At 41.0% G+C, this 27,368-nt stretch overlaps 1 protein-coding gene across 1 annotated transcript; it reads left to right on the top strand.

The window, feature by feature from the left end:
- Window positions 1-754: 754 nt before the first annotated feature.
- On the top strand, window positions 755-26,168 carry LOC118106734 (chromodomain Y-like protein 2). The gene is made up of 7 exons (XM_035155494.2): window positions 755-1,135; window positions 8,736-9,336; window positions 13,801-14,018; window positions 20,985-21,157; window positions 21,246-21,456; window positions 21,593-21,736; window positions 22,138-26,168. Exons 1-7 carry the CDS (start codon window positions 1,112-1,114, stop codon window positions 22,294-22,296), a joined length of 1,530 nt encoding a protein of 509 aa, XP_035011385.1. The 5' UTR covers window positions 755-1,111; the 3' UTR covers window positions 22,297-26,168.
- Window positions 26,169-27,368: the final 1,200 nt, after the last annotated feature.

Here is a 27,368-nt window from a genome sequence, read left to right as displayed (position 1 = left end):
GTTGACCATAGTTATCAAAGTAGTCTGTTCTGAAAGTTTGACATAAATAAAACATAACAAATTAAATAGACACACACACACAATTCATTACTCAACCGACAGAATAACCATTAGCTGAGTACCAACTCTGTCTTTCTAGAGACTTGTACCAATATATCGAATCAGTTTTTGTGTGTGTGATATGATGGAATACTGCTTAATGAAATAAAATGAAATGTATATCAAGAATAATTTAGCAAGTGTGAGCTTATACCTACCCACATGAATCTTTAGTATACAGCCATGTCATAAAGCTGTAATACAGACAATGTGGTGATGGGAAGGCAAACTGTGTTGGATGAGGTCATTTTATTATAGGGTGATTGAGAAAATGATTTAAAATCCTCATCATATACTATGTCAACACACTGATTAATAATTCATAAATATTGACCATAATTATCAAAGTAGCCTGTTCTGAAAGTTATAAGAATATATGGAGTTTATGCTCAGGTATAGAACATATCAATAGTTTTCACAGCTTCCAGGTTAGCTCAGCTCTTTCCTTGACAGTATAGTGGACAGGTAGAGGAGGTCATGGAGAGGATCTATGCCATCTTGCATGTGTGTGTGTGTGTGTGTGTGTGTGTGTGTGTGTGTGTGTGTGTGTGTGTGTGTGTGTGTGTGTGTGTGTGTGTGTGTGTGTGTGTGTGCATGTGTGTGCGTGTGTGTGCGTGTGTGTGTGACACCAGCATATCATCTCCCGTTGAGTAGTTGGATTGCAACAGAGGAGCAGGGCGCATGCAGACACACCATCAGGCGGTGCATTCTTAGCCGGGGACTAGTTTCCAGTCCTGCACTTGGGTCTGAGTAAACAGCACCGCCCCGATGGTTGTTTGTTTTAAGTGTGGAGCGATCCATCGCAGCGCGCCGGGCTCGATTGACACTGTCTGCTGATCTGCTGCTGCGGATTGCTCAGAATAACAAGGGCTGCTCGCTAATTCCCGTCCACCGGGGCTTTCGCCGAAACACCGAGAGAGTCGGGTCCTCCAAAAAAAAAAAGAAAAAGAAAAAGAAGAGCCAACAAGGCAGAGGCAAGAGACCGCCGCGCCGCCGGAGTCCGCACCCCAGAATGGCTTCGGGAGACCTTTACGAGGTAGGATAAAAACCCGGTGCGAGAGAAATGCGCCGTAATATTGACGAACACTGGAATTAGGAAGTAAAGCGGAGGGCGTCGCGTATGCGAAACGCGGCGTCCTAAGCCCTTTAACACGCGAAACTAACCCGCCTCAAGCTTCGCGAAAGACGAGGCGGCTCGGATCCGTGCTCGCACTTTCTGTCGCTCCTGGCACACTTTGAGGTCGGTGCTCGCGGGGGCTGTGGCGGAGAGATGGGAAGTGCTTCGCGGGGCTCAACTCCTCTCAGTGTGTCGCCGAGTTGGAAGTGGTGGTAAAGTGACAGCGGCGCGGAGCGGGCGGACATGGTGAACGGCGCAGACGGAGTGATGGTCGCAGAAGGTGCGCATGTTTGTAAAAGATATGGAGCCCCTCACCGCGCTGCGACAGTTCGGAGATAGAAGATGAGCCACGGGGTTTATCTCTGAAATAAAGAAGTCGGGCTGAGCTCTGTTGTTGTGACCCAGTGAAATAAAAAGTTGCCCAAACGGGTGGCAGGAAGGTCACGTTGCCCTCGTGTGCGCAACATCACTCCGGACCCGCTGCCAGAATTTGCCAGGTTCCTCCATCAGCCCCTCGCCGTCACCAGGCTGCGTTACTGCTGACATGGTGTCATATGTTCCCCCTCATGGTGGTGACTGACATGAGGGTCTGCTGACTTCCACTCTGACATAACAAGTTTTCCTCCTTTTTCTTTTTAACTATAGACTTCCATGGGCATCTGAAACTAAGTGAACGTCCCACGAGTGTTTTAAGTAGATAGCACTTATCAGCTCACAGCACTGTCAAACAGCACATGAGGAGCCAAGCAGGGCATCAGTTATGTGTTAAATATGTGAAGCAGGAAGTAATTGCCTTTTCACAAATAAGTTCTCATAGATTGGCTCAATATCCAATTTTAATATCTAAGAAAATGTCGATAATAATATCTTAATATTAATTATGTTATTACAATTATTACTCTTTTCAACGATGAAACTCAGTGACACAAATCCCCATTTAACGACTGTATATGTTCACATGTTTTGGCTATGGTTTCTTTCTTTCTTTATTTTTAAACATATCACGAGGATGATTTTAACAGCATATTTCAACTCAAGTAATTCAATTGTCAGCCTTCTCCAGCTAAAACCTGGTGGTTTCATGTTGCGCTCAAATGGTTCAGTAGTGACTGGGGAAAACGGCTCATGTCAGCCTCCAACTTGTGATTCCAAGTTGTGTGAATTTAGTATTACATCAGTGAAGTACAAGTGAGTAATTTCGCAATAATAGTTTAACTCCTAGATTCGTAACGTCGTTTGTTCTTGGTGAAATTGGTCTCGTGTGTCAGCCTGGAAGTTGATACATCTTTATGTTAAACGTACAGTCCAAAGACATGCTGATTGGGGTTAAGTTCATTGGAGACTGTAAATTGACTTTTTGACTGTGAGAGTGAATGGTTGTTTGTCTCTGTATGTCGGCCCTGAGATAAACTGGAGACCTGTCCAGGGTGCACCCCGCCTCTCTCCATGTGTCAGCTGGGATTGGGTCTATCCCCCAACGACCCTCAAAGGATTAGCAGTATAGATAATGGATGGATGATGGATGGTAAATGGATTTAATTTATATGGCATTTTACTTAACACTTTACTTAACTTAAACTCAAAGTGCTTTACACTACGAGTAACTCTCAACCATATACAGTATACAGCTCTTCTCATTCACATACACTGAAGGCATACACCCCAGCCTTCCTGCCTGTGGACCTGTTGAATGATCTTTGTTGAATGATCTTTGTTGAACAGGTTATTGGTTCACATGATTATCACTCACTCAATATGATTTGTTTGTTGGTAGCAACATGTTGGCAGGCATGACCAATCAACAACCAGTCTTTGGATTGGCCATAGATGACACAGTATGGTCCAGCCAATTACACATGCTCGACCAATTGTGAGTCAGTCTAGATGACATCATGACATGCCATTCACCCCATTTTTATAGCTACAAATAACTACTCTGAACAAAACTTAAATTTGGATGGACGAATGGATAAATGAGCATTTAAATAAAACCCCTCCTAAAATGACAGAAACCTTCTTTGAGAAAAAAGTGTTTTCGTTGTAGTTAAACTTTTTAATTTGATCCATGTCCTATCCACTGACATGTAGTAGGAGGGATTTATTAGCTATACATCAACCAACCAACAGGGGGAAATCAAGATGCTTTGGCTTCACTTTTGTGGTGATGTCATGTCATCCATCCTTATGTCTGTGGGATTGACACTAATGTGATAACAGCCCTGTGGTTGACAGTTCAGTTCTGAGTGACCACAGTTGAGAAGATTACCTAATTTCTCTGGTGCTGTACAGCTTTTATTTATAAATTACCAAAAAGAAACATTTTAAATATGGAGAGCTTAATCTCTTATCATTGGGGTGTAATAATTTGAAGGACATGTTTGGAAGTGGTTTGTCTGATGGTGCTGTTAAAGAGTGTTATAAAAGTGGGGGCATGTTGTCTCTTGGGATTTGATGCTTTGGACTGTAAAGGCAGAGTTTGGTATTTAAGTGTGTAGTAGTCAGCCTGTGTGTATCCATAAGCTGTAGAATGTTCTCTTTTCACAAGCAAAGTGACTCCAAACAGCAGAATCACTCATTATACACAGACTGGGCCAATCTCACAGGTTTTAAGAAGAACATCTTGACATCATACAAAGGTTTCTAAAGTTTTGTTCATTTGCCATCTTTAAACCACTCGAAGATTTCATATTTTGGAAAGATGATGTTGGGAATTATGTGTAATCTTGACTTTGAGACTTTTAAAATGAGAAAGCAGTGACCTCAAAGATAAATTGAGACAGGATTAGACTGTGGTTTGGCATTGAAATTCAGTGCTTTTCTGTCATTGATCTCGAAAGTGGGAATGAATTCAATATTTGACCTGCAGTTACTTGTCCGAATTCAATATTTAGTATATAAGATGCTGAGATATCACGACATCAAACCATCTAAAAGGTAAGATGGGAAATCTTTCTTATGTATAAAGGTCAGGCTGTCTGCTAACCTTGTGAAATGTAATAAAGTATCATAAGCACCAGGAAATAAAGTAACAATGTAAGATGTACAGTGTAATGGAGAAAACAACAACTTGTGGTCATTTGCTACTTTTCTTAGTTGTTTCTAGCAACATTTGACATATAATAGAATGTCCATGTGAAATCTGCTTTCTTTGACCATCAAACATTCCCAGGGGCCGTCATTGTAGCTGCCAAAATTGTTTAATCAGAAAGAAAAATAGCTGTGGCTCAGTGAATTTAGCTGGTTGCAAAAGATTTAAAAGGCGTACCAAGAAGACTTTATTTAAAAGCCCCAATGAAGGATTTCAATGATGAAACTAAACAATCATTGACAAAAGATATGGCTGAGCACAGGAGAGCCAACTCCTCAGGGTTTGCGCCACTGTTTTAAAACACTGATTTAGAACTAAAAGGTATTAGTGTGGATGCAGCCACAATCCTGGTTCTGACCACCTGATACAGACAATGACAGCTCATAGGCACAGTTCAGAGGTGAGGTCACTAAGCTAAAAATATAAATGATAATTCAGACCCATTATGACGTGCTCTGTTGCACCAGTGACCACACCCAACAGTGATGACAGGGTGTACGTACACACCTGTCTTTACCGTTTAGAAACCATTTTACGCTCTTCTCGGAGGATGCTGAAAAGGAGTTTGGTAAATGAGGGGGGATATACCCACCTCCTCTCAGCTCATGCTTAAGCACCAAGAGTCGCTACATCTCTGGTCTTTGAATACAACTCTATCTACCTCCTCTTCTCTACTTTTTTTGTGCATGTGTCTGTTCTGTGGCTAAGTGTGACATTGTTGGGGACAGTTTGCATTTAAATCTCCTGCTCATTTCAGTGATACCATTAGAGCTTACCCATCAAAGGTTGTTTACCCTTTGTTAATGTGCTTAGAACATCTGAGAGCATGATGAGCTGTTATTTCCACAACTGCATTAAACCCTCTGTTGAAACTCAATTTCTGGTTCGACAAACAGAAGGCCATGTCAGGTGACCTCCAATTTCCACTGAAGTGAATATTCACAAATTCACTCTTCAAAAAGCGACGCAAAGTGCTCTATGTTGAGAATTGCCTGCTTGTGTACCATCATATGAACAAGCAGCCTCCTTATGGAATCTATCATGAGAAAATGTAAAAAAATCTTGATTTGTCTTACCTGAAACCGTATTTGTGGTAGACACAAGGGATTAATGCGGGTTCTGCGCCACAGGCAGTAGATTTATCTAGGCTTGGATTTATCCATAGATGGCAACACTAGATGCATGCGTCATACGTGGTTAGGCCATGTCATGCTTGTTTCTGTCACTTTCATAGCATTGAGCAGTATGAAACTGAATTTTTACCATTCTTAATGCACTTACTCTGATCAGTCTCTACTAGAAACTTGCAGAAGAAAAGACAAGCAGTCAAAGCTGGCTGATCACAGTTGTTGTTTGTGTAAACACTGTAAAAATCTTAGTTCAAAATGTTGTTACATTTTTGAGTATGTGCACGTCGTTTGTTGTGGCTACATACATATGCTCTGCAGCAGGGCTGTGCGATATGATGATATATGTTGTATGACAATGGAAAAATGTCTCTTTCATATTACACTCAATTGTTTAGTTCGTCGTGTCACATTTCATAATCTTTATTTTTTGGGCATTTGGATGATTTTTCCATATGACACAGATGCAGCCAGGACATTTGCATGAAGGCAACACAAACAAACATGGTAGCTTTGAACAGGATAAGGACTCAGACCAGCAATGATATAAACAGGCGAGGTTGGAGAAAGAAAACTTACAGAACAGAAAACTAGACTTAACAAATAACAGGACTGGTCCTCACAACAGACTCAAAACACCCCAAACCTTTTTATCATCAACATGTGGGCAATTTGATGAATCTCCCACCTTGCAATATTTTGTCACTATTTTGTCGCTATTACTTCCTCCATTGTCTATTTTGTTGTCTGTTTCTATAGCGCAACCATTGTTCACCATTCAAGACTAGTGGCAACCTGTAATTGTATAGTTTCAGTTTATAGCAATGGCAGGCATAGAGGCCAGTCAGTGCAGTACTGCAATTGTACTACAGACATTATTAATGGCGTGACTACACAACAAAGAATTACTTTACAAAAGATCATTCTTGTAAGTGTCCTAACCACTATGGGTCCAGCAGATTGAGCCCCTGAAGACTTGCTGCTGTGACACACAAAATATTAGGACAAAACTCAGTACTCATTGATAAGGGCGGTCTAATTTAAATTTATTTTCTACATTCAAATGTATTAGTCCATTCAAAAAGATTCTGTTTATTTGCAGAGATGAAGCTTTGATCACAACAGAAATGGGCACTGGATTATTGAGTATGAAAAAAATATTTTGTCCTAAAAAGGATTTATTATTTAAGAACAACAAATAGTAGCATATACTATACTTAAAGATGCATTTATGTACGTTTTTGGGCGCCCAACAAGTGATGTCAAACTGCTTGTCTGGTGTTATTTCTTTGTAAAGTAGTTTATAACATTGTTAGAAAAGTGCTTTATAAATACATTTTGTACACCAATGTCAGTCCAAGTTTCTAAAAGTTCCAGCCATCGCATTATAAAGGTTTGTGAAATAGTTTGCCCTTTGTGGTACACTTCTTTATCTTATCTCCCAGACATTGTCATATTGAACAGATCTAGCACTTAGTATTTACTTCAAGGTCTCCTACTGTACTGAAGCTTAGTCTTGTCCCTCAGCTGTAAGTAAAATTGGATAAAAGTGTTTGTCAAATGAGTAAATGTGATGTGATGTAATGTGGTTTACATACATTTTGTATTTTCTAGCCTCTGGCTATGAGTCAGATTAGGTCAATCTACGCCAGAATTGTTGGGTCAGGATTCGGCATCTTACCAGGGACAGGGGAGACAGGTGGTGATGCAGTTACATCAGTTGATGATATTGGGTCTGAGCCCTGCCTTTCGAGGCTGAGTACAGGTGTAACAGACACCACAACAATCAAGGCTTTTGAGATTAAGAAGAGAGACCTTTTTGGCTTGGTTGGTCATTGGGTGTCCTGAAGCATCAAACTTGGGTAATGAATTATTGACCAAATCTTTCCCCTCGCAAGGCTAGTGAAGGGGTCTAGCCATTACAACAAGCCATCCAGCCCTTTTACCAAAGTGAGAGTTGTGTTTGTTTTCTTGTCAGAAAGTCTTAAACACCTCTCCAGTGGGTGTTGTTGGCCTCTGTCAGTGTCGTCCCTTGTCACTCATCCTGTTGCTGATTTTCACGGACAGGATTTCAAGGTGCAGCCAGGGGGAGGTGTGTGTTCAAAGTTGTGTTGCTTCTCTTTGCAGACATCGTGGTTCTGTTGGCTTCATCAGACCTCAAGAAATGTTTACCTGTAATTACCTACAAGTGATAGCCTGTATCACACTGAATGAAAAATATGTCTACACATCTCTCAAAAACATAATGTAGAGTTTAGGGCTGTTACGTCATTTTACACATTAATTTCCTCAGCCCTTCTTAGCCCTTCTCGCTCTCTCCACCTCTACCTCTCAGTCTCTCTCACAAACACACATGATGGACCTGTCTCTAATAGTGGGATTGGCCATTGGGAGCCAAGGGAGAAATCCTTCCCCACTGAGATGGTTTGCAGTTAAGTGTGAGGTTGCTGGGGTGAGAGTCAGCACTACAAAGTTTGAGGCCAGTTTTTGCTTGAAATGGGTGGAATGCTCCCTTTGAGTTGGGATTGAGTTGCTGCCTCAAGATGGATTGATGCAGTCTCAACAGCTAACCTGCGACGCAAAACTTTTGATTTACCGGTCAATCTACGTTCCAACTCTCACCTGTGATCATGAACTTTCATTATTAACTGAAATGTTATAGTGACTAGTTTAGCCCTTATCCTCCTCTTCAAAAGCAGTCAGGTGAGGTGGTTCAGGCATCTGATCAGAATGCTTCCTGGATGCCTCTCATTGGAGGTTTTCTTGGCACGTTCAACTTTTATGAGGCACCAGGATTGATCCAGGACATGCTGGAGTGACTGGCCTATAGAAATGCCTTCAAAGGTGAACTTCACTGTGAACCTGCAAAAACGATTTTTGCCTTGTGAATGCCACGAGAGAATCCTTTCTAATTTGGCACAAATGCTTATTTAGACTCACAGATTGATTTAATTTTGGCTGTCAAAAGTTAATGTGACGATGGCCTGAAAAAATTAAGAATTTTGCCTCTCGAAATACTAGTTTTACCAGTTGTGTCTTGGAAGATTAACTGATCAGATTTAAGTGATAAAAGGTGAACTCGTGAGTCTGGAAAAAAATTGTATGTAGACTGAAACTGCTTATGTTGGAAGAGGCATGCAACCGCAGTGGGGTATTTGTAGTTCCGTTAGACATTTATGGTTAAAGCTATCATAAGTAGACAGTATAGTGCTTAACACAATAATATAATATTGTATCTAAATAGCAAAAGCTTTAGTCATTAAAGTACTGTCTAATTGCTTGTCCTTGTGTGTGCTGCCCTCAGGTGGAGCGGATTGTGGACAAAAGGCGGAACAAGAAGGGTAAGTGGGAGTACCTGATCAGGTGGAAAGGTTATGGAAGTAAGGAGGACACATGGGAGCCCGAGCACCACTTACTGCACTGCGAGGAATTCATTGACCAGTTCAACAGCTTGAGACTGCACTCACACAGACGACCCAAAGCTCCAAAAAGTCGTGGAGAGCCCCTCATCACCAGCCACCCATCTGCTCCAGAAAACAGAGCTCGGTCAGACGCTCGAAAAAAGAAAAGGACTGGTGGCCCAGCTGTGGGGGTCGGAGTAGGACCCGTTCTAGGGATTGGAAGTGGAGGGTCAGGGCCTTCTCTGAAGCAAAGGAAGATGAGTGTAGGACCTGGGAAACATACTTTAGGTGACAGAATGAGCAAAGCCATGACCTACAAGGCTCCTCTACCAAGGGGGGCTCACTTTGTTCCCCCAGTGAGGGTTCCTCATAATGGACTCCAGAATGGAGACTTGGAGCCTCTAGTGTACAGGACAGCAGCAAGGTCACATAGACCCACAGACAAAGTGGATGGAGAACAAGGAGACACGGATACCACTGGACAGCAGTACACCACTGAACTAGGTAAGCTGGTAAGATACCGAATGGAAGGAAAAACAGAGCTAAACTGATACTTATTTTTTGAAATATTAATATTGAAATGTGAATTAAATCTGACTTATGATATAGAAAGCCAAAGGGAAACTCATCATGTTCTGTTCCAGAAGTAAGAAAAGCTCATTCAAAATTCGAATTTGTAATTATGCAAATAATTACTAATTCACCCTTGGAAAGAAACCTTGCTCAACAGTTTATGTGGTTACTCTTGTATTGTTTGGTTCAGACATGTTTGGTGTTTAGACAGCAGCAGCAGCTAATGTGTTGCTGGGTTTTCTTAAAACCATTTTTCGATTATATAAACATCCTTGCTGGCAAGGTTTCATGGGAGCTGTTTTCATTTCTTCAACCACAAAGTGATGAATATCCCAAAGGTTTCAATTTGTAATAGCAGATGTTGTATTTTTTGTCAGGTCCATGTTCATAGTTTTTCTTTGTACACCACCACACTGGATTGGACCATAATCCATGTTTATTTGATTCCTACATTTAAAGCATCCCTTTTAAAAAGTTTGTTAATGTTACTTATTTAAGTTAAAAATAGTATTAGTCCTGACGTCACATCCAGGCTTGCCTCTGTTGCACATGCTTCTGTAACTCAATACACTCTCTGACTAAGCATGTCTTTCCTTGGTTTGCTAAAATGACAAAGCACGTTCCAGGTGTTTACTGCCGGCAGTTTGGTCTATAAGTATTTTACAGTTTTCATAATTTCCATCTCTGTACCCCACCATGTCATCATGTCCACAACCGAGACAATGAAAAAATACAGAACATTTATTATCACATATAAAAGAAGGCTGCCCAGTTCTGGAGTCTTTGTACAAGTTATACAAGGATTATCCTGTACTAGAACGATGGGTAGAGTATAGAGATCTATGCATGGGTATTTCAGACATAGTGGATCAGTGTTATGGAATGGGCATGTATGGCTGCCAATGGGACCGGGTCACTGGGGTTTAGTGCTGTTATGTCTGCTGATAGAGGTAGCTGGATGAATTCTTAAGTGCATGGGGCTACACTATTTGCTCAGATTCAGGCAGATGTTGCAAAACTGATAGTCTGGTTTTTCAAAGTACAGATGGATAATGACCCAAAACATAGTGTGCAAGAAACCCAAGAGCTTCATAAGGGGAAGAAATAGAATATTCAGTCAGTCACCTCACCTCAACCTAATTGAGCATGCTTTTCTTTTACTGAAAACTAAACTGAAGGCAGAAATGAACCAAAGAAAAAGTGAAGCAACCTGATGTGGTTGTAGCAAAGGCCTGGCCAAGAATCTCTGGGGAGGAAACAGTTTGGTTGGTGTGTATTGGTTCCAAACTTCAGGCAGTGACTGCAAAACATTTTCATACAAGAATTACAAATATTTGTATCTGTTAATTTGTTGAATTAATTTTGAGCCTCAGAAAATGGAGGATGATGAAGGACAGAAATGTTTATTGAGAGATTATATAGAGTTAGAATTTGAGAGTAGTCCGGATGTGACTCTGACTTTTGCTCTCTATAAATTATCTTCTATAGTTTCTTGTTACTTAATAGTGGTCATAAATCTATGATGAACTAAAATGGCTAATGGCTAATATCAGCCATACAGATGCATCGGTTTAGTTCTAGTGGAAAATACACTGGAGTGTGAACCGTTGTACATGCCTACATAGTAATACAGGCAGTGAAGTGTTCCTAACATACCAGGCAGCCAGATACATATAGATTCATAACCGATTCAGTTTAGATTGAATACCATTTCATAGTATTTTTATAATACAAGGAGTATTTCCTGATAGATGATAGACTGCATTGCTTGTAAAGAGCAAGCACTGTTGAAACTTCTGCTGACACACAGCTCTTAAAGCTTCTTCTATGGTTCTTCACTACTGGAGCAGCTGATAACACATTTGAATCTTTCTCTTGGGTCACAGTCCAGGGCCTCCGCCACTGTAGTTAATCATTACATACAGTATGTTGTTTTTTTTTAAGCTATCTCAGTTCATTTAACTGAAAACCAACATTAGAATGGTCAGGATTTTTACCATATTTGAATAACCACCCATATATACTGTATCAACTGTAGAATGAATATTGAGTGACCAATCATGCTATAGAACCTCTCAAGGGGATATTTTGTCCTCTTTGGTTGGTGTCAGCAACTTTTGCTGCAAGGTGCAAATACCATAGAATATACAGAATGTATTCTTGTGGGTATTTATGGATCGTATGCATTATATGCTTGTTGTGGACTGAGTGATTATTAGTTTTTGCTGTTTATCATTTCAAACAACATGTTATTCATTGCATTGGTAGACTAATTGATGGTGGACGTGTGAGCTGTACATGTGGGCAATCTGATGCAGCACAAGAACACGGTCTTGAAAATAGGCAAATAGGTGATTGTGAGCAGAAAGCATCTCTATGTGAGAGCCTAAAGGCTAGCAGGCTAACCTGGTGACTATTGGTTTGGCAGCTATAATGGATCCTAATCTCCTAATCCTTGAAAGACTACCCCACCTACCTGATCCAGCACCCACAGCTCCACCCATTAGCACGCTGCAGTGGCCCTGGGAGTTGCTGTCGACTGGCGTTCATTGTCCCGTTTGGGACTAACACCAATTTATTTGGTTTGGGGTTTGAGAGAGCTGGGGTGGAGACTCAAAGGTTCAGCCAAGAATTCCCACCATTTGTTTTGATAATTTCCAAAAAGTTACAACTGACCTTTTCTTATTTTACGTCTCTATTTATCTTTGCACTGGTGAATCAAAGGTCAGGTTTAACTGATTTTTAGTGCCAACTTTTATCACCAAGAAATCTCAAAGTTTCTGTCCAGTTTCAGAGTCTCATCATTCACATTGTTGAAAATGTACTGCTTTTTTATGGACTCCATTTTTACATAGTCTCAACGACCACTGAAAGTGCTTCACACTCCAAGTTACATTTAAACATTTACACACAAATTCATGCAGCACTTTTCTATCAGGGGTCAGTCAGGGGGGGGCAATTCAGACAGAAGGAGCCAGGGATCAAACTACCAACCTTCTGTTTAGTGGAAGACCCATAACCGCTGAGCCACAGTCCCTTTGAATAATGTGTGTCTGCTACATAATTTATTGCTCCCAGAAATCATAAATATTTCGGTGAAAATGCATAATTTTCATAATATCCAAATTTTAAATGCATGAAAATTAAACTCCATGTGTGGTTTACAATCTTTAAATATCAATACAATCAAGTAAAGTTGAGATTGATTGAATCATGCTGTGACTGATTTGGTTGCATGCAAAGAAAATACCATCGGAGGGTAAGTACCAAAACAAACATGGTAGATATGTTAACCAATTCAAATTAATTAAAATCACTGCTTGTGTTGAGTTGGTGAGGCTTTCAAATGCTATGCTGATAATATTTAAATAAGAATAACATTCCAACAAGCATGTCTACCTACAGTGTCCACGTACATTAGAGTGCAGCTCACCTGCAATTTTCTGTGCTAATCTGACCGAGCCCGAGAGAAAGGTCGCCAAGCCTGAGCTGAACCCCGACAGGCTTTCTGTTTTTTGTGTCTGAACTCTACCCAAGCTTCCGTGATCACAGGGTTAGGTTTGGTCGATAATCCAGCCTATATGCCCATGATCGAACCCAACCGGAATTTCATTTAAAAAAGATTGTCCTTTTAGTTCTAGAAGATTATAAGAACTACAAACTCTTCGAATGAGCTCAGAAGTCACAGTTTTATATGTGTCTTTATTTAATTACCCAAAGTTTCATGCTGCATTAACATCACAAATGAAGAAATGTAGTTTTATCTTCAAAACTGCTATAACTACAGTACGTAGTAATATTGGTAAAAAATAAATAAAAAGAAAGTAAAAGTAAGGTTGATTTTAACAGTAAAATGGACACAGGCTGGCCACACTGTGGGAATAGAGAAATTGTCTCTGAGGAGCAGCAACAATTTTCCTCAGCTCACCATCATTGAGTCTTTACACTTAAGACAGATTGCCCACTTTTCTTCGTCAGATCTGCAAATATATAATTTTTACAAGTCAAATCAAGCTGTAGAAGGAGCTGTTTAAAAGGTCCCCTGTTTAACTATATTATCTAAACCAGTGGGTTAGATAATATGGTTTACATAATATAATTCATCTGTTTGAAGTAAAATGAAATGTCAGTCATTGTTTAAATGTTTTTCCCAAAACACCTGATTACTTGTGTTGCTCTGCCTGATGGACTGTTGAAAGGTTTTTGTCGCAGTAAACATCAACCAAAACCATTGTTGTAAAAACAGCAACATTTTTACTCACAGGTTTTGACAGTAACATTTCCAGTCACAGTTTTTGTCACTGAGGTGCTTTTGGTTATCTGGTTTGTGAGTAGGTGTGTAATATTTACAGAAGACAGTTTGACCTGCTGTGTGTTATCCCTCCTCTGTGCCAGGCTGCCCTCTTGCCAACGGAAAGATGCATCTGCACAGCTCAGTAAAGCGGAAGCTGGCTGACGAGAAAGGCTACGTGTTCGACAAGCGGCTCAGGTACAACGTGCGACAGAACGAGAGCAACTGTCGCTTCCGAGACATCGTGGTCAGGAAGGAGGAGGGGTTCACGCATGTCCTGCTCTCCAGCCAGACGACGGACAACAACGCCCTGACGCCAGAGGTGAGAACAAGAATGTAGACACTGATCGTGCATACGAGTTATTTTATTAAGAACTACACTTAATTGTGTTATTCCTGATTATGTCCCATCATGGAGCTCTGTTGAGGAATTATAAACGAGAAACATTTTCTCAATAACGGCTGTAGAGAAGCCCTGGAGCTATGCATTAATTCACAAACTGCTCCAGGGGAGTATTTCATGAAACAATGTTGTTATTTGACAGCTGGCAGGTGTGAATATGTTCACCTGCATGAATCCTACACAAGACATTGCTGGAAAAGAATATGAATGCTCAACAAAGAAAAGAAAAGAAAAAATACAGTACCTCTCGTCGGCCTTAGTACCGACACGGTTTGCTAAAATCTGCCTCCTGTCACACAAGTTTTCTACAAGTAGGGTAATTATGAGTAGATACAATCCAGCACAATGCCATCTGTTGTTATTACAGCAAAATGTCGGTTGAACAAGTGAGGAAATTATGTAATTATTCTTCAAAAGTGCTGGACGCCCCAGAGACGACCAGATTTCCGATGATTTCCACTGCTTGCTGGGCAGCAATAACACTGACTTCTTTGCAGGAGTAAGTTATGTAAAGAAATGTCTGCTCAGTGATAAAATGCCTATATGCTATAATGTTCAGTTATCAAAACTGAACATTTTAGCATTAAAAGCATTAGGAGGGCACACAGAGGGTGTATACCTCCGCCAAAGCTGATTGGCCATATTGCATATTGACATCAGATACATCTACCATGTACACGGAAATGATCTGCAAACTGCTTACACTATACACTGAAAATATACCCATTCTCTGAGTTGAAAGGAATATTTGTTACTGTACAGTAACTGAATGAAGATAATAAAATTATTTATTTTGATTCACAAAATCTTGATCATTTTCTGGATCCACACCAAATTGCATCTGCTCATAGATATAAGCACTTTACACATGATCTCTGCATAATTTCTTCCTATCACACATTATTGAAGAAAGTTAGAAAGAAAGAAAAATCCTTGATCCGCCCCATAATCCAGATCTGCACCAAAATTGAATCCCACCATCAAGTTTAATTAAAATCCATCCTGTAAATTTTGCATAATTTTGCTAACAAACAAACAAAGGCCGATAAAAATGTTTACCTCCTAGGTGGAGGTAATAAACCATTAATGTTGTAATTGCGATTTCATGACAGAAAAAAAAAAAAAAGGTGTGTCATGAATTTACTCCTAAAACAACAAAAACTTTTATCAAACAGTTGATTTCCACTTTTATTAAACAGGATCTAACTATTTTTAGCAGCAAGTCTGATGAGTTCTGATGATAAACAAACCAGCCGACTTTTCTCTACAGGTATTTGGGGCGCATAATCTGAGCCAAGCTGTGTTCACTGACTTTATGATGTGTTCTCTCCGTCTCACTTTGTCGATCACCCGCTAACTCATGTCACTCAAACTCCCTCCATGGCAGAGCGAACTGTACATCCTGAATACAGATGGGATATTGTAATCTATCAGGATATAACACTGCGATGACTTGGATTTAAACATTTTAACACAGTTTTCTCATATTTATGTTAAAGGGGACATAGCATGCCCATTTTACCACAAGTTGATATGGTTCCTTGGGGTCTTAATGAAATGTCTGTAACATACTTTGGTCAAAATACCACAAGGATCATTTAAAACAGCACCCTTTTTACCCTGTATAAAACAGCCCTCCACAGAGCGACCTGTTTTGACTGCCTGTTCCTTTAAATGCTAATGAGCCAGCTCCCCCCTCCCCCCTCTCCCCCCATGATTTTAAACGATATAAATTACATATTTTATATGATATAAATTATCAAATATGCATCCCATACTTTGTATTCCCCTTCTGTTGTCCTGGAGTTTTAATTTTCCCAATCATAATCATAATTAAATGTCCCCCTCTGCCCATCCACTACAAGCACACAAGCAGACAGACAGAGAGAGAAAGAGAGGGGTGGGGGGGCTATGAAGACCATCATTTACCCCCGAACCCCGACATTCAACGGGTACAACAACAAGCGGAGAAAGCAGAATCGCGGGCTGACCTTATATATACAGTCTATGGGGCTGACCAGCGCGGAGAAATGCACGTCCCGTGTGAACAGCCAGGCGGCTGCGCGCTTGGGAACGGCGCTGCGCTGCCTCGCAGCCTCGCAGCCTCGCAGCGGCGCTTCCGAGTCCGGTGTACCCCGGCGTCGAGTGGGGGCTCGGTGTGTTTGGCGGTGTTACAGTAGTGCTGAACACTGCGGAAGTCTTCCACACTGCTGGCTGTGTGGCGCCACAAATTCCAGCTCACGCATGGGAGAGCGAGGTCGCGCCCGAGCAACTGCTGCAGCCTCCCAGTCCCAACGATCCAGACAAATGCCACATGTGAGTGAATCGCGGGCTGACCAGCGGAGAAATGCTCGTCCCGTGTGAACAGCCAGGCGGCCGGCGCTGGGGCAGGCGCTGCGCTGCCTCGCAGCCTCGCTGCGTCCGGTGTAAACCCGGCGTGACGGGGCGACGGGGGGATGAGGTGGGGGGTGGGCCAAGACCATGTAGGGAGACTTCAGTGCCTTGTTACGACACAAAACCCAGGAAGCTCAATCGAGTCGCTCAAGCATGACGTTTCTGACTTAGAGGAACCATAACAAAACGCGCAAGTGTTTTTTTCCCAGAGTTTTTGGGTTGGTAGACATGCCAGATACCCACATTAACCTGTAGAAGCACTAACAAAGTGGAATTTGCATGCTATGTCCCCTTTAAATAATATTAGACCTGTTCTGTTTTGCACTGGCATTTATAGATGTGTACACTGATTAATATCACTGTCACAATATCCTGTCGTACACAGACCATCATTCTTAGTCAAGATACTAAACTCAGAAAGATAAAAAAATGAATGAAAGCGTTTATTAAGTCTGGAACATGTGCATCTGCACTGGCTGTGGTTAAATGGCGTTCTGCTCTGATGCTGCAGCTTATTGCACTGCAATGATTCGCTTGTTGAATTGGCCGCCTGCAGCGATGTGCCCGTCTGTGATTGGCTGCTCGTTTTCCACTCTCTAATCAACATCAAGCTGCTGCGTTTACATTTCCCCTCGATCTATTCAGTAACTTCTCGAAACTTTCCCCCCGACTGCACTTTTCAATGTTTGTCTTGTCTGTTGACTTGTTGACTTTTGAACCCTCCGTATTGACTGTGGTGCCATTTTGTAACCTTCTGTTTGAATTTGTGGACTTTGTTGAAAACCACGTTGTTGAACACCAGATCGTTTTTGAATCTGTCAAAAACGACAAATAGGTTTTTGGAATCCTCCACAAAAATCCTTAGATTATTGATGAAGATTTCACAGTCAACACAACTGACACTACTGATATTTACCCTGCACAGATAAAGCTGGAGAGGTCATTAAAGTCTATATTCATGATTTAAACCTCACAATGAGCTTGATGATGGGCTAATGAAGTAGCTCCTGCTGAAGATTATTGTCTATTTGGAAGATTCTCAATTTCAATCTATTATGAGTGGACATTTAAACTAATATTAGACTTATGTTTAACTAATATTGTCTAAACATAATGGATGCTTTTTATGCCTCTATACCAGCGAAACCTAGTGGCCGGAGGCTTGATGTTTTTGGCTTTGTCCGTCTGTCAAGGTAAAAGGTCATGGTCACTCTGACCTTACAAAACACATTTATGGATTTTGAACATAACATCACAGAAACACCTTGACAGGGATTTCTTCAGACTTGGTAAATATTTTCAGTTGGACTCAAACATGAACTGATTAGATGTTTGTGGTCGAAAGTCAAAGGTAAAGGTCACTGTTACGCCCCAAAATCCTAGTTTTGCCTTAAATGATCCTTTCAAATTTGGCAGAAATGTTCACTTGTGTTCACGGATTAACTGATGCGATTTGGGTGGTCAAATGTCACAGTGGCCTCACAAAACATGTTTTTTGCCTCTTGAACATGATATCTCAAATCTACCTCTGACCTCATATAAGTTTTGAAGAAATGTATGCAGACAAACTGTGGCAATATAGTTTTCTTTGTAGATTCCTTAGAGGTATGTTAATAGAACGGTAAGGCTTGAAACAGATAATTGTGTGTTTCACAATCATCCACCCCTGGTGGAAAGTAGGGTTAGGGGATTTTTCTCCTCCCAGATGATATGATGCATCTTAGATCCTCCACAGAGGGCGGTTTCTGTCTTTGATAAAGCATCATGTGCACATCTATACTTCACAGGCACTGAAGTGGTCTAAACTGTGCATGTGTGTACGTGTACTTTCATGTGTGACAGTAAGCCTGTAAGCCGTAGGCTTATCAAACAGCTCTGATAGCACCTTCTCTGTCTCTGTCTCTGAAGGTTCAGGAACAAGAGAGTCTGCAGATGTGTCTGCTCGATGGCTTAAAAATATTCCACGTACATTTAATTAAAACATTTTAACACTCTATTTTAAACATTTACTTCAAGTGAGAAAGTCCCCAAATCGGTTAACTGCACTCATTGTGTCACCTTTCTGGCCTAACGTGCTGTTCTTGTGTTGTACTGCTATTGAAATGTTTTTGAACAGATTTTGACTAAATGTGTTCACTTTATCATTCAGAAACTATCAATACACTAACTATAAGAGCCATGAAATTACAAATTAAAACATAGAATAACAAATATCTATTTATTTAATATGGAGTAATCTAAATATATATGGAAAACTGTCTGAAACATCTGGATTGTATTCAATAGCCCTGTATTTACGCTACACTGCTCTGAATTTACTATTGTCCGATTTGATCTGAATATTGAGTGTGATATATGCACCCTCCTAACTATACACAATAAAACTGAAAAGTACTTTATGCAATCGATCCCAAAAGCAATGTGTCGCATTAGAAAATAACAGTTGTGCGACTTTTCATCCATCAGCAGGGACATCAAAATATGATTATTCCCAAGTGTCCGAAATCTCAATTTACTGCTCACTACACGCAAAACTGTTGTGTGTCTGTTATGGGAAGTGAATTCCGGAAAAAGGTCACAATTCGGCCTTCTCAGTCTACGTGGCCCACAATCGCCAAAATGAAATGAGACAGATTTGTGTCACCAGCTTGTCCTGCCCTTACCACTGTCGTCTAGCAACAGAGCTGCAGTTGGGCACGACGAAGAAGTTTTAATGCCCGTTGGCGAATTCAGAGATCGTGGTGGTGGATCTTGATGATGGATCATGATCCTGGATCATGGTGGTGGATCTTGATGATGGATCGTGGTGGTGGATCTTGATGATGGATCGTGATCATGGATCATGATATTGGTGGCGGCTCATGGACTATGATTACAACAAGACTGCTTGATATACAATATACCTACTTACATATTCTACCATTACTTTCAATAACTCATCTATTTCGGTTGTCACTGCTGCTCCCTTCATCTCTATCAGACATTTTCTTATGTATAAATACTTTAAACATTGACACACCTTTTTATTATGTTAACAACTGTTTCTTCTTATCAATGTTGTAAATATTGTAATTTTGTTGATGCGTTCAGCTACACACGGATGATAACCCACAGCTGCTGCTGCTACAGAGCATTAAGAGTGCAGAAGTTTAATATCGATCGTATCTTGTGTCCAAATCGCACCAAGTTGGAGACTGCACTTCTTTGGACCATTACCAATACACATGCCAAGTGTGGATTTGACAAGATGAAATGTTCTCCAGATATCCCTTTGATAGTCTGGCAGACAGAGAGAGACTTCTGGAATTATTAGACAGACGTGTGACAGAAGAAATGCCATAAAATAACTCTGGACCGTCATATCTACTCAGTTTCTAGAAACGCTGATGGATTCTGTTGCGAGTGTCTTTGTTGCGGCAACCACCTTTATTTGTCTACAAATATCCTTGAGGCGTCTGCTCACTGCATATGAATGTCAGTGTGACTGTTCTCTTCTTCCTCTCTGTGCCTCAGTGGGACCAGCATCTGTCTGTCTCTGCTCTACGTACTCTGTCTGAGCAGGATTATAATTCACCTTGCTGCAAAAATAATACAGTCATCTGCTCTCTCTCTCTCTCTCTCTCATATACACACACAGTTTATGTGCTTGGTGAGACATAGAGATGTAAACTCACTCTGAGGTTAAATTGTTATTATGGGTCAGGTGATAATGCGATTATAATGCAGCAGCAGAGTGTGCAGATTGAGTGCACACAGAGGCAGGATGGTGTGGGTTGGGGTTTCCAGATGACTTCTTAACAGGGTTAGTCCAAACACATGTATGCTGATGCAGAACGATGCACCGTTCAGGCTTTAACTTGTGTCCTCACAGTCCATTTGTTCAGGTATTATAGTCCAAGTGCTCAGCTGAAGGCTGAATGCACTTGCTTGTCTGGGTTTTTATCATCCCTCAGATTACTTCCCATGAATTAATAAAGATAAAATCATACTTGAGGCATTGTATTTCTTTGACAAGTGTTTTCTTACAACTCGTATTTGTTCCACGTCAGAAGGAGTAGCTGCTGTCTACACACACTCAAGTTAGTTGATGCAGGCGGGCACCCTGTCAAGGAAACATGCAGCAAGTCGTCATGTAAACATATCACCTGCACTCTACCGCCACTCAGAATGTAGCGTTAACTAGTCAGAACCACAGTCACCACTGAAATCTGCCCTCTCGGGCCCGTGTCCCATCCCTCCTCCAAGTTTGCTGCAATTTATTCAAGTGCATTTTTGTGAAAACCTACTGAGAACCAAAGGTAGAGCATAATAGAGCAGAGTTTATCAGACAGTGACAGTCTGTAGGCCCACGCTATTTAAACTTTATTAAGAGACAGTATTGTAGGAATGGATTAAACATCTGACAGTAGATGACAGTAGTTCCTCCCTGTCTTTTTTCATGTGTCAGGTGACTTAATAACACAATCTACATCTCCTGCTTTTTCTCTCCAGATCATGAAGGAAGTGTGTCGAGCTCTGGGTAATGCAGCCGCGGACGACAGTAAGTTATTACTGCTCAGCTCCGTGGGAACAGTTTTCTGCAGTGGTCTGGAGCTGTCCTACCTGATAGGGCGTCTGTCCACTGACCGCAGGAAAGAGAGCAGCCGTATTGCAGATGCTGTGCGGTAAGAAGACATCTTTAGACACAGACTCTTTTATCACTCTCCATCGGACTCGACAGATTTGGTAACGATTGTTCTGTGACTCCTTCAGGGACTTTGTGTTGGCATTCCTCCATTTCAAGAAGCCCATTGTGGTGGCTATAAACGGGCCGGCTCTCGGCTTAGGAGCTTCCATCCTGCCACTGTGTGATGTGGTGTGGGCCAGTGAGAGGGCCTGGTTCCAAACTCCATGTGCAGCGCTCCATCTCACCCCCTCTGGATGCTCCTCTTACACCTTCCCCCAGATCCTGGGTGTAGCTCTGGTGGGTCCCAGCAATATCGAAGCTCCTGGCAAATTTCACTTGATCTTATTTGATTCCTCTTACAACCCTGTGATTACCCAGTGTTTAAATCAAACATTAACGACATATTTAAAATACTTTCTGTCGCCGATGGCAGGCCAACGAGATGCTGTTCTGTGGAAGAAAGCTCACAGCACAAGAAGCGTGCAGTCGAGGTCTCGTGTCACAGGTCTTTTGGCCAACCACATTTAACCAAGAGGTGATGCTGCGTGTGAAGGAAATGGCGTCATGCAATGCAGTGGTAGGTCCTGCTACATTTGCGTATGTGTGTGACTTTGCTCTAAGTCTGTGTACCTGTCACTCGGAGTCTGTTACGCGAGAGCCACATTTGTGCTAACGCTCGTGTGCTCATGCACCTCCGCTATCGCCATAGATTTAATTCTGTGGTTAATGCTGAAATGACGTACATTTTTAGTTGCATAAAGTGCAGTGCAGTGAGATCCGATCACAAGTTGTCACAGTATTCCGGACACATTTTAATACCAGGTGTGAGCAGACGAGCTCAGAGCTGAACACTTGTGATCAGATCTCTCAGGAAGCGCGTTAATACCAGGTCTGAACGGGGCCATACACAACCCAGATGGCAAAGCTTTCGTTTGAATGTAACCTAATGACCCTCTCCACTCTGTGTGTGCTTGAAAGGTTTTAGAAGAGTCCAAATGCCTGATGAGGAGTATCCTCATGTCGCTCCTGGAGGAAGTGAATGAGAAAGAGTGTCAGATGCTGAAGCAGCTGTGGTGTTCAACCAAAGGACTCGAGGCCCTCTTCAGCTATCTGCAGAACAAGGCGTATGAGAAGTAATCATCCCCACCCAGGAAACCAGAGATGGTCAGGGCGACGCTAACTACAGAGGGACATTCAGGATGAGATCTCAAACTGAAGGATACGTTTTGTGAAGGTCCTTCGTTTCCATCCGTCAGCAGAGGCAATACACTGGAGTTCTGTTTGCTTGCATTGCAACCAACAAAAAGAAAAATCTTCATCCAACCTTTTTATTGGACCCACAACCGTCCAGATGTTTCTCCTTTTTTTTTAAATAGTCAAAGAGCAAAGGGCCAAACGTGCTTAGCTGAAATGTAGGGAGGAGTGTTTCTGCACCTATACGAGACTTAATCGTCAGGATGTACGAAATCAGTGTACGTCTGAAAGCACATGATTAATGTAATGTTAATATATATTAATATATATTTATTTCAGATAGAACAGTTGCTTTCTGTATATAAGATACAGGTTTCAGGATTTTCTTTTACTCGGTTATTGTTTTGACTTGAAGTGTAAAAACCAAAGTTGGCATGAGGACAGTTTCTTGCTCCTTAACATTCACATTCCATCCGCTCTGCATGGACGAAGAAAACGGCTAGAAAACTCATACATACTCATTTCAGATTCACAGACCACTTAAAGAAAGTTGACGTTTATTCTTTTTGATAGATGATACTTGCACCCAGCTGTCTAGAGCCATCAATGCTATTTGTACCCAGTTTTAGACTGAACGTGACCACTTCAAGAAGAAGTGCTTCAGCAGTGGTGAGAAGTTTCTGGCAAAGAGGCTTTCTGACACGTGGTTAACGTTAACCCTAAAAATTTTTATATAATTGAAAATAATCATGCCTGCTGCTCACTCAATTCTTAACTGATTTTAAAAACGTGGAAGAACACAGACATAACAACAGATGTAACCTATTTTTTAAATATTTCAATCATGTGAACGCACACACTAGACAAGACCAATCGAGACACAGGACCTCAAAAAATGATCTCCGAGTGGAAATCACAGAGACTACGTGATGGAACGTGACTTCAGAATAAAAACAAACATTCCGACTGTCCACCTGGTACGGAAAACTTATTTATGCTGTTGGCAGCCATTTTTTTCTGATCTAAACACAAGCACGCATCATCTGGCCAGCTCACTCTGATTGGCTATTGCTGGTTTCTGCTCACTCGCCCAATCGCTCTTTCTTTCATACTACACGAGTATCAAACATGATTTTATTGGAGGTTCTGATTCAGTCATTGACATTAAGATTATGTCTGTAAAGCAGTCCCACTACAGGATCAGATCAGCCTCCAATCAACAATGCCCCTGCGATAGTCAAGAGGGCTCAGACCCAAAATCAGGTTGATATTCCTCTAGTGTGCAACGGGCACAAGTCAACTAAGTATGAAAATAAGTCAATATCAACTTTTGAGTCCACACAGAAGACTTGGGGTGAAAGTCCTCCTGAGTGAAAGTCCTCCATCATGGCCTTCTCCGCTTAGACATGTTCACAACAACACAGAAATCTCTAGAGGATTCAGGTGAGTGGTGGTGCAGCAGACAGAGGCAGGATGTAACACATGGCACGTGTTTGTGTTTACAGAACATCAACACTGGCATCGGCCCTTAATCTCTCTTGACATCTTAGTGGTTTTTTTCTACATGTATACCACTGCTTTTTTTCATCTGGAGATATTTAATTTCGGTTCTTTTTTTTTTCATTTTTGTGTCTGTCACGTGTTCATCTACACCCTCACACATAGGCTCCTTTTTTACAAGGGGGCCGGCCAGAGAAACTCCTGAGAGAGTCCGGAGCCTCTCACTCGTCCTCCGGAGGTTCTGCAGAGTTCAGTGCATGTCTGAAAGCAGCTATACTAGTGGAGATATCAACGTTTATCTGTCCGATGTTATTTTCACCTACAATGAAATATATTCTATATATATGGGTTTAATATAACTTATTTATACAAATAAAATCTCATTGAGGTCAGGATTTCCTTAAAGAGAAATGCTTCTTTTTTTTTTTTGTTCAAGTCAGGGAAACGAGGAATTGGAGAACACTGGACGTCTCATGTAGATGCTACAACTGCATGTACAAAATGTCCGCTTTTATTTGGCATTTGGGTTTGAGTATGAAATCACTTGAGATGATTAAATAATTTAGTGGCACATTTCACATGGAAGGATTAGCAATGAGTTGTATCGCATTTGTTTGAGCTCTATATAGTAGCCTCGCATGTGGAACTGTGGTGGTTCACACACACAACATGGCTTCCAGTTATCAATGCAGATGGTGATGGTGTGAAGTTCTTTTTGAAGAGATGCTTCTCGCTCTGTGGTCTCGTGCTCACATCATGATTACACTAATCGTCAGTGATCAATATTGTGACAATGCAACAGTTGTGTACCTGGAGTCAACTTTGTCCTTGTATCTGCATGTGATGAGTTGAGATTTGAATCAATTTTATATTTTAATGTAAACTATAGGTAGGATCTATTTTTGTTCCCCCCCCCCCGAAAAAGATGTTGGTCTGTGAAATGTTTTGTAAAAATCTGAAGATATTTGTCAATTTTTGCAGTTGTACACATGCAGTACAGAAGAATATAGAGATAATATGTTGACTGTTATGTGGAACACATTGCATGTAATATACTGTACATATACGAATGTGTCGCCTGTGTGGATGCCTTGTGTGTCAGGGTATGTTTTGTACCAGCATTGTAAGTATTGTTAGAAATGTTGCAGTTTATTTTTGTATTTATTTGAGATAAGTGTGGATGTGCAGTGCCATGTGGTTTCCTTTGCTCCGGAGGCACCCCCCCGAATCACGCTCATCTAAACTATTGCATAAACACTCTGATGAAATAATGGGTCAGGAAAATAATTTATACATATTTTATTTCAAAGCCAAACACTGTTGTCACTTGAATGTTATAATTTTCATTTGACATTAAATATTTTTCTGTAAATTACTATAGTCAGATAATGTTATATTTGATATTGTGCTTTACTGAGCTTCTGTAAGTATAAAGGATTGTTTCAAGCATAAAATGCTCCACGAGGTTGTTCAATAATTTTCAGCTTATTGATTACAGATGATAATTAAGTTTAGTTTTTAATTTATTAAATAACCAAAATATATCTTTATCCTTTTATACTAACTTGCCGGATACATAATCACCTTCACTGATTCAGCTCATACAATCAAAACAGTCTCAGGAGCAACTTTGCCGGTTTTTGACCAGATTTGTCGTTCTTCTGTAATAATCAATTAAATTGGTTGGGATTTAGTGATCCCCCCCCCCCCTACATTCTCATCCTCAGCCAGGTCCCTGATCTGATGAAACTGACCCTCTCTTACTTGGCTTCATGGTCCCAAGGAGAGGACAGAAGGACCTGTGTGATGTGGCCACTGTACAGCATCAGTGAATGCAAATCACTCAGGTCTGCAGGATGTTAATCTCACCGATCCTACGAGACGGGCAGACTAATGTATATTTATTTATTTATTTTAATTTGTAAAACACTATGAATTATTTTTTTGTTTTGACACCTGAGATAGAAAATTCAATCGTTAAAAAATATTTCAAACTATCAAAGTTTCCACCTCAGCATGTGTTTGACGTTTGTGTGAAAATGAAATTAAACATAAATTAGCTACAACAACAAAAAAACTGAAACTAAATGTACTCCTGTTTGCGTCCTTATTTGTGACAAATTATACCATTTCTGACAGGTTTCCTTTTTTTTTGTCTTTAATAACCACATTACTTTAAGTTGACTCATATGCGTTTGTCTTCATCATCATAGCACATCTTTGGGGTGCCTTGCAATTTAAATATCTGTCAAAGACTGATCCATACTTTGTGATGGGTAGAGTGAGCTGCTTCCAATAAAGAAACAGTACTTTCACTATGTGGTTTTTGTTTTACTCTCCTCAAATAATAAGTGTGAAGATTCACGTTCATGGGCAACAGTCTTGGTACTGGAGTAATGAAACAGTTATTCAGATGTCCAGGATGTGAGCTTCAGTTGACATCATGAATCTGTTGCTGGTCATATCATTCCGTCCTAGTGTTGGTAAACTCAGCTCGTGTTGAACCAAAGGCTGCTTGGCATTTCCTGTGTTGGTTATGATCCAACAGGCCTGATACAATCTTCGGTTTTTCAAAAACACAGAACACCCTTGGAATAACACTGTAGACGGTAGAGAACCCAAAGTTCCACAAAGTAATGATTCTCGTGACCTGAATGTAAACTTCCAACACCAGAATGAGTCCTCATCATAGACTGAATAAAGATGGATGACAGAACAGCTCCCCTAAATTGAAACCAAAGCGTCTCCATCACCACCTGTTGGCTGGCTGCAGTATAGGTCATAAACCCTGCCTGCTCCATGTTAGTGGATGGGAGCTGAACTAAAACGTCATAAAATCTAATTATTTTTCTCAAAGAGGATTTCAGTCAGATTAGGTAGTTCTGAACACAATGATGTATGTTCAAGTGCTCATGTTTCTGGTAGGTATGGTTTTAATTCATTATTTGATGCTATAAATAACGAGGCGAGACGCCATGATTGATAGACTTAACATCGGTCGAGCGCAGCGTGTATCTGCGAGGCCTCGCTTTCGCGCTACCATCCCCAGATTGCCCCTGCATAGACTCCTAATGTGCAAGATGGCAGCACTTGTATCCTGGTTATTTCAGCTTCATTTCTGAATAGTGGGAGCATCATCCATCTTTATATCAGTCCTATGGTCCTCCCACGCCTCAGCAGCTCAAATTAAATTTAACATTTTAGTATCACAGAACACAAGTTGAGTCCTGTTTTAATTTTTATAATCAATTTAATACCACACCCACCAAAGTATGAAAGTACATCTGAAAACCGGTGAGGACAATATCATATGGTCAACTCCTTAATAATCCATTAACTAGTTCACAGAGACAAAGTACCACTCACACTCACACCCACAGGCAACGAGCAGGCGCCAATTAACCTAACCTCCATGTCTTCGGACTGTGGGAGGGAACCAGAGAACTTAGAGAAAACCCATGGAGGTGCAGGGTGAACTCTACATAGAAAGGCAACCAGGGTTCGAACCGGGAAAC

The sequence above is a fragment of the Hippoglossus stenolepis genome, chromosome 1, assembly GCF_022539355.2.
Source record: "Hippoglossus stenolepis isolate QCI-W04-F060 chromosome 1, HSTE1.2, whole genome shotgun sequence".
Taxonomy (NCBI): Eukaryota; Metazoa; Chordata; class Actinopteri; order Pleuronectiformes; family Pleuronectidae; genus Hippoglossus; species Hippoglossus stenolepis.
This window is presented reverse-complemented; position numbering and strand designations above follow the sequence as displayed.

What these genes read in the sequence shown, in the direction of transcription:
- LOC118106734 (XM_035155494.2), top strand. Translation starts at nt 1,112, where the DNA reads ATGGCTTCGGGAGACCTTTACGAG. An exon ending in GCAGTACACCACTGAACTAG is followed by an intron (nt 9,337 to 13,800) that starts GTAAGCTGGTAA and finishes CCTCTGTGCCAG; the next exon opens with GCTGCCCTCTTGCCAACGGA. An exon ending in TGGCGTCATGCAATGCAGTG is followed by an intron (nt 21,737 to 22,137) that starts GTAGGTCCTGCT and finishes TGTGCTTGAAAG; the next exon opens with GTTTTAGAAGAGTCCAAATG.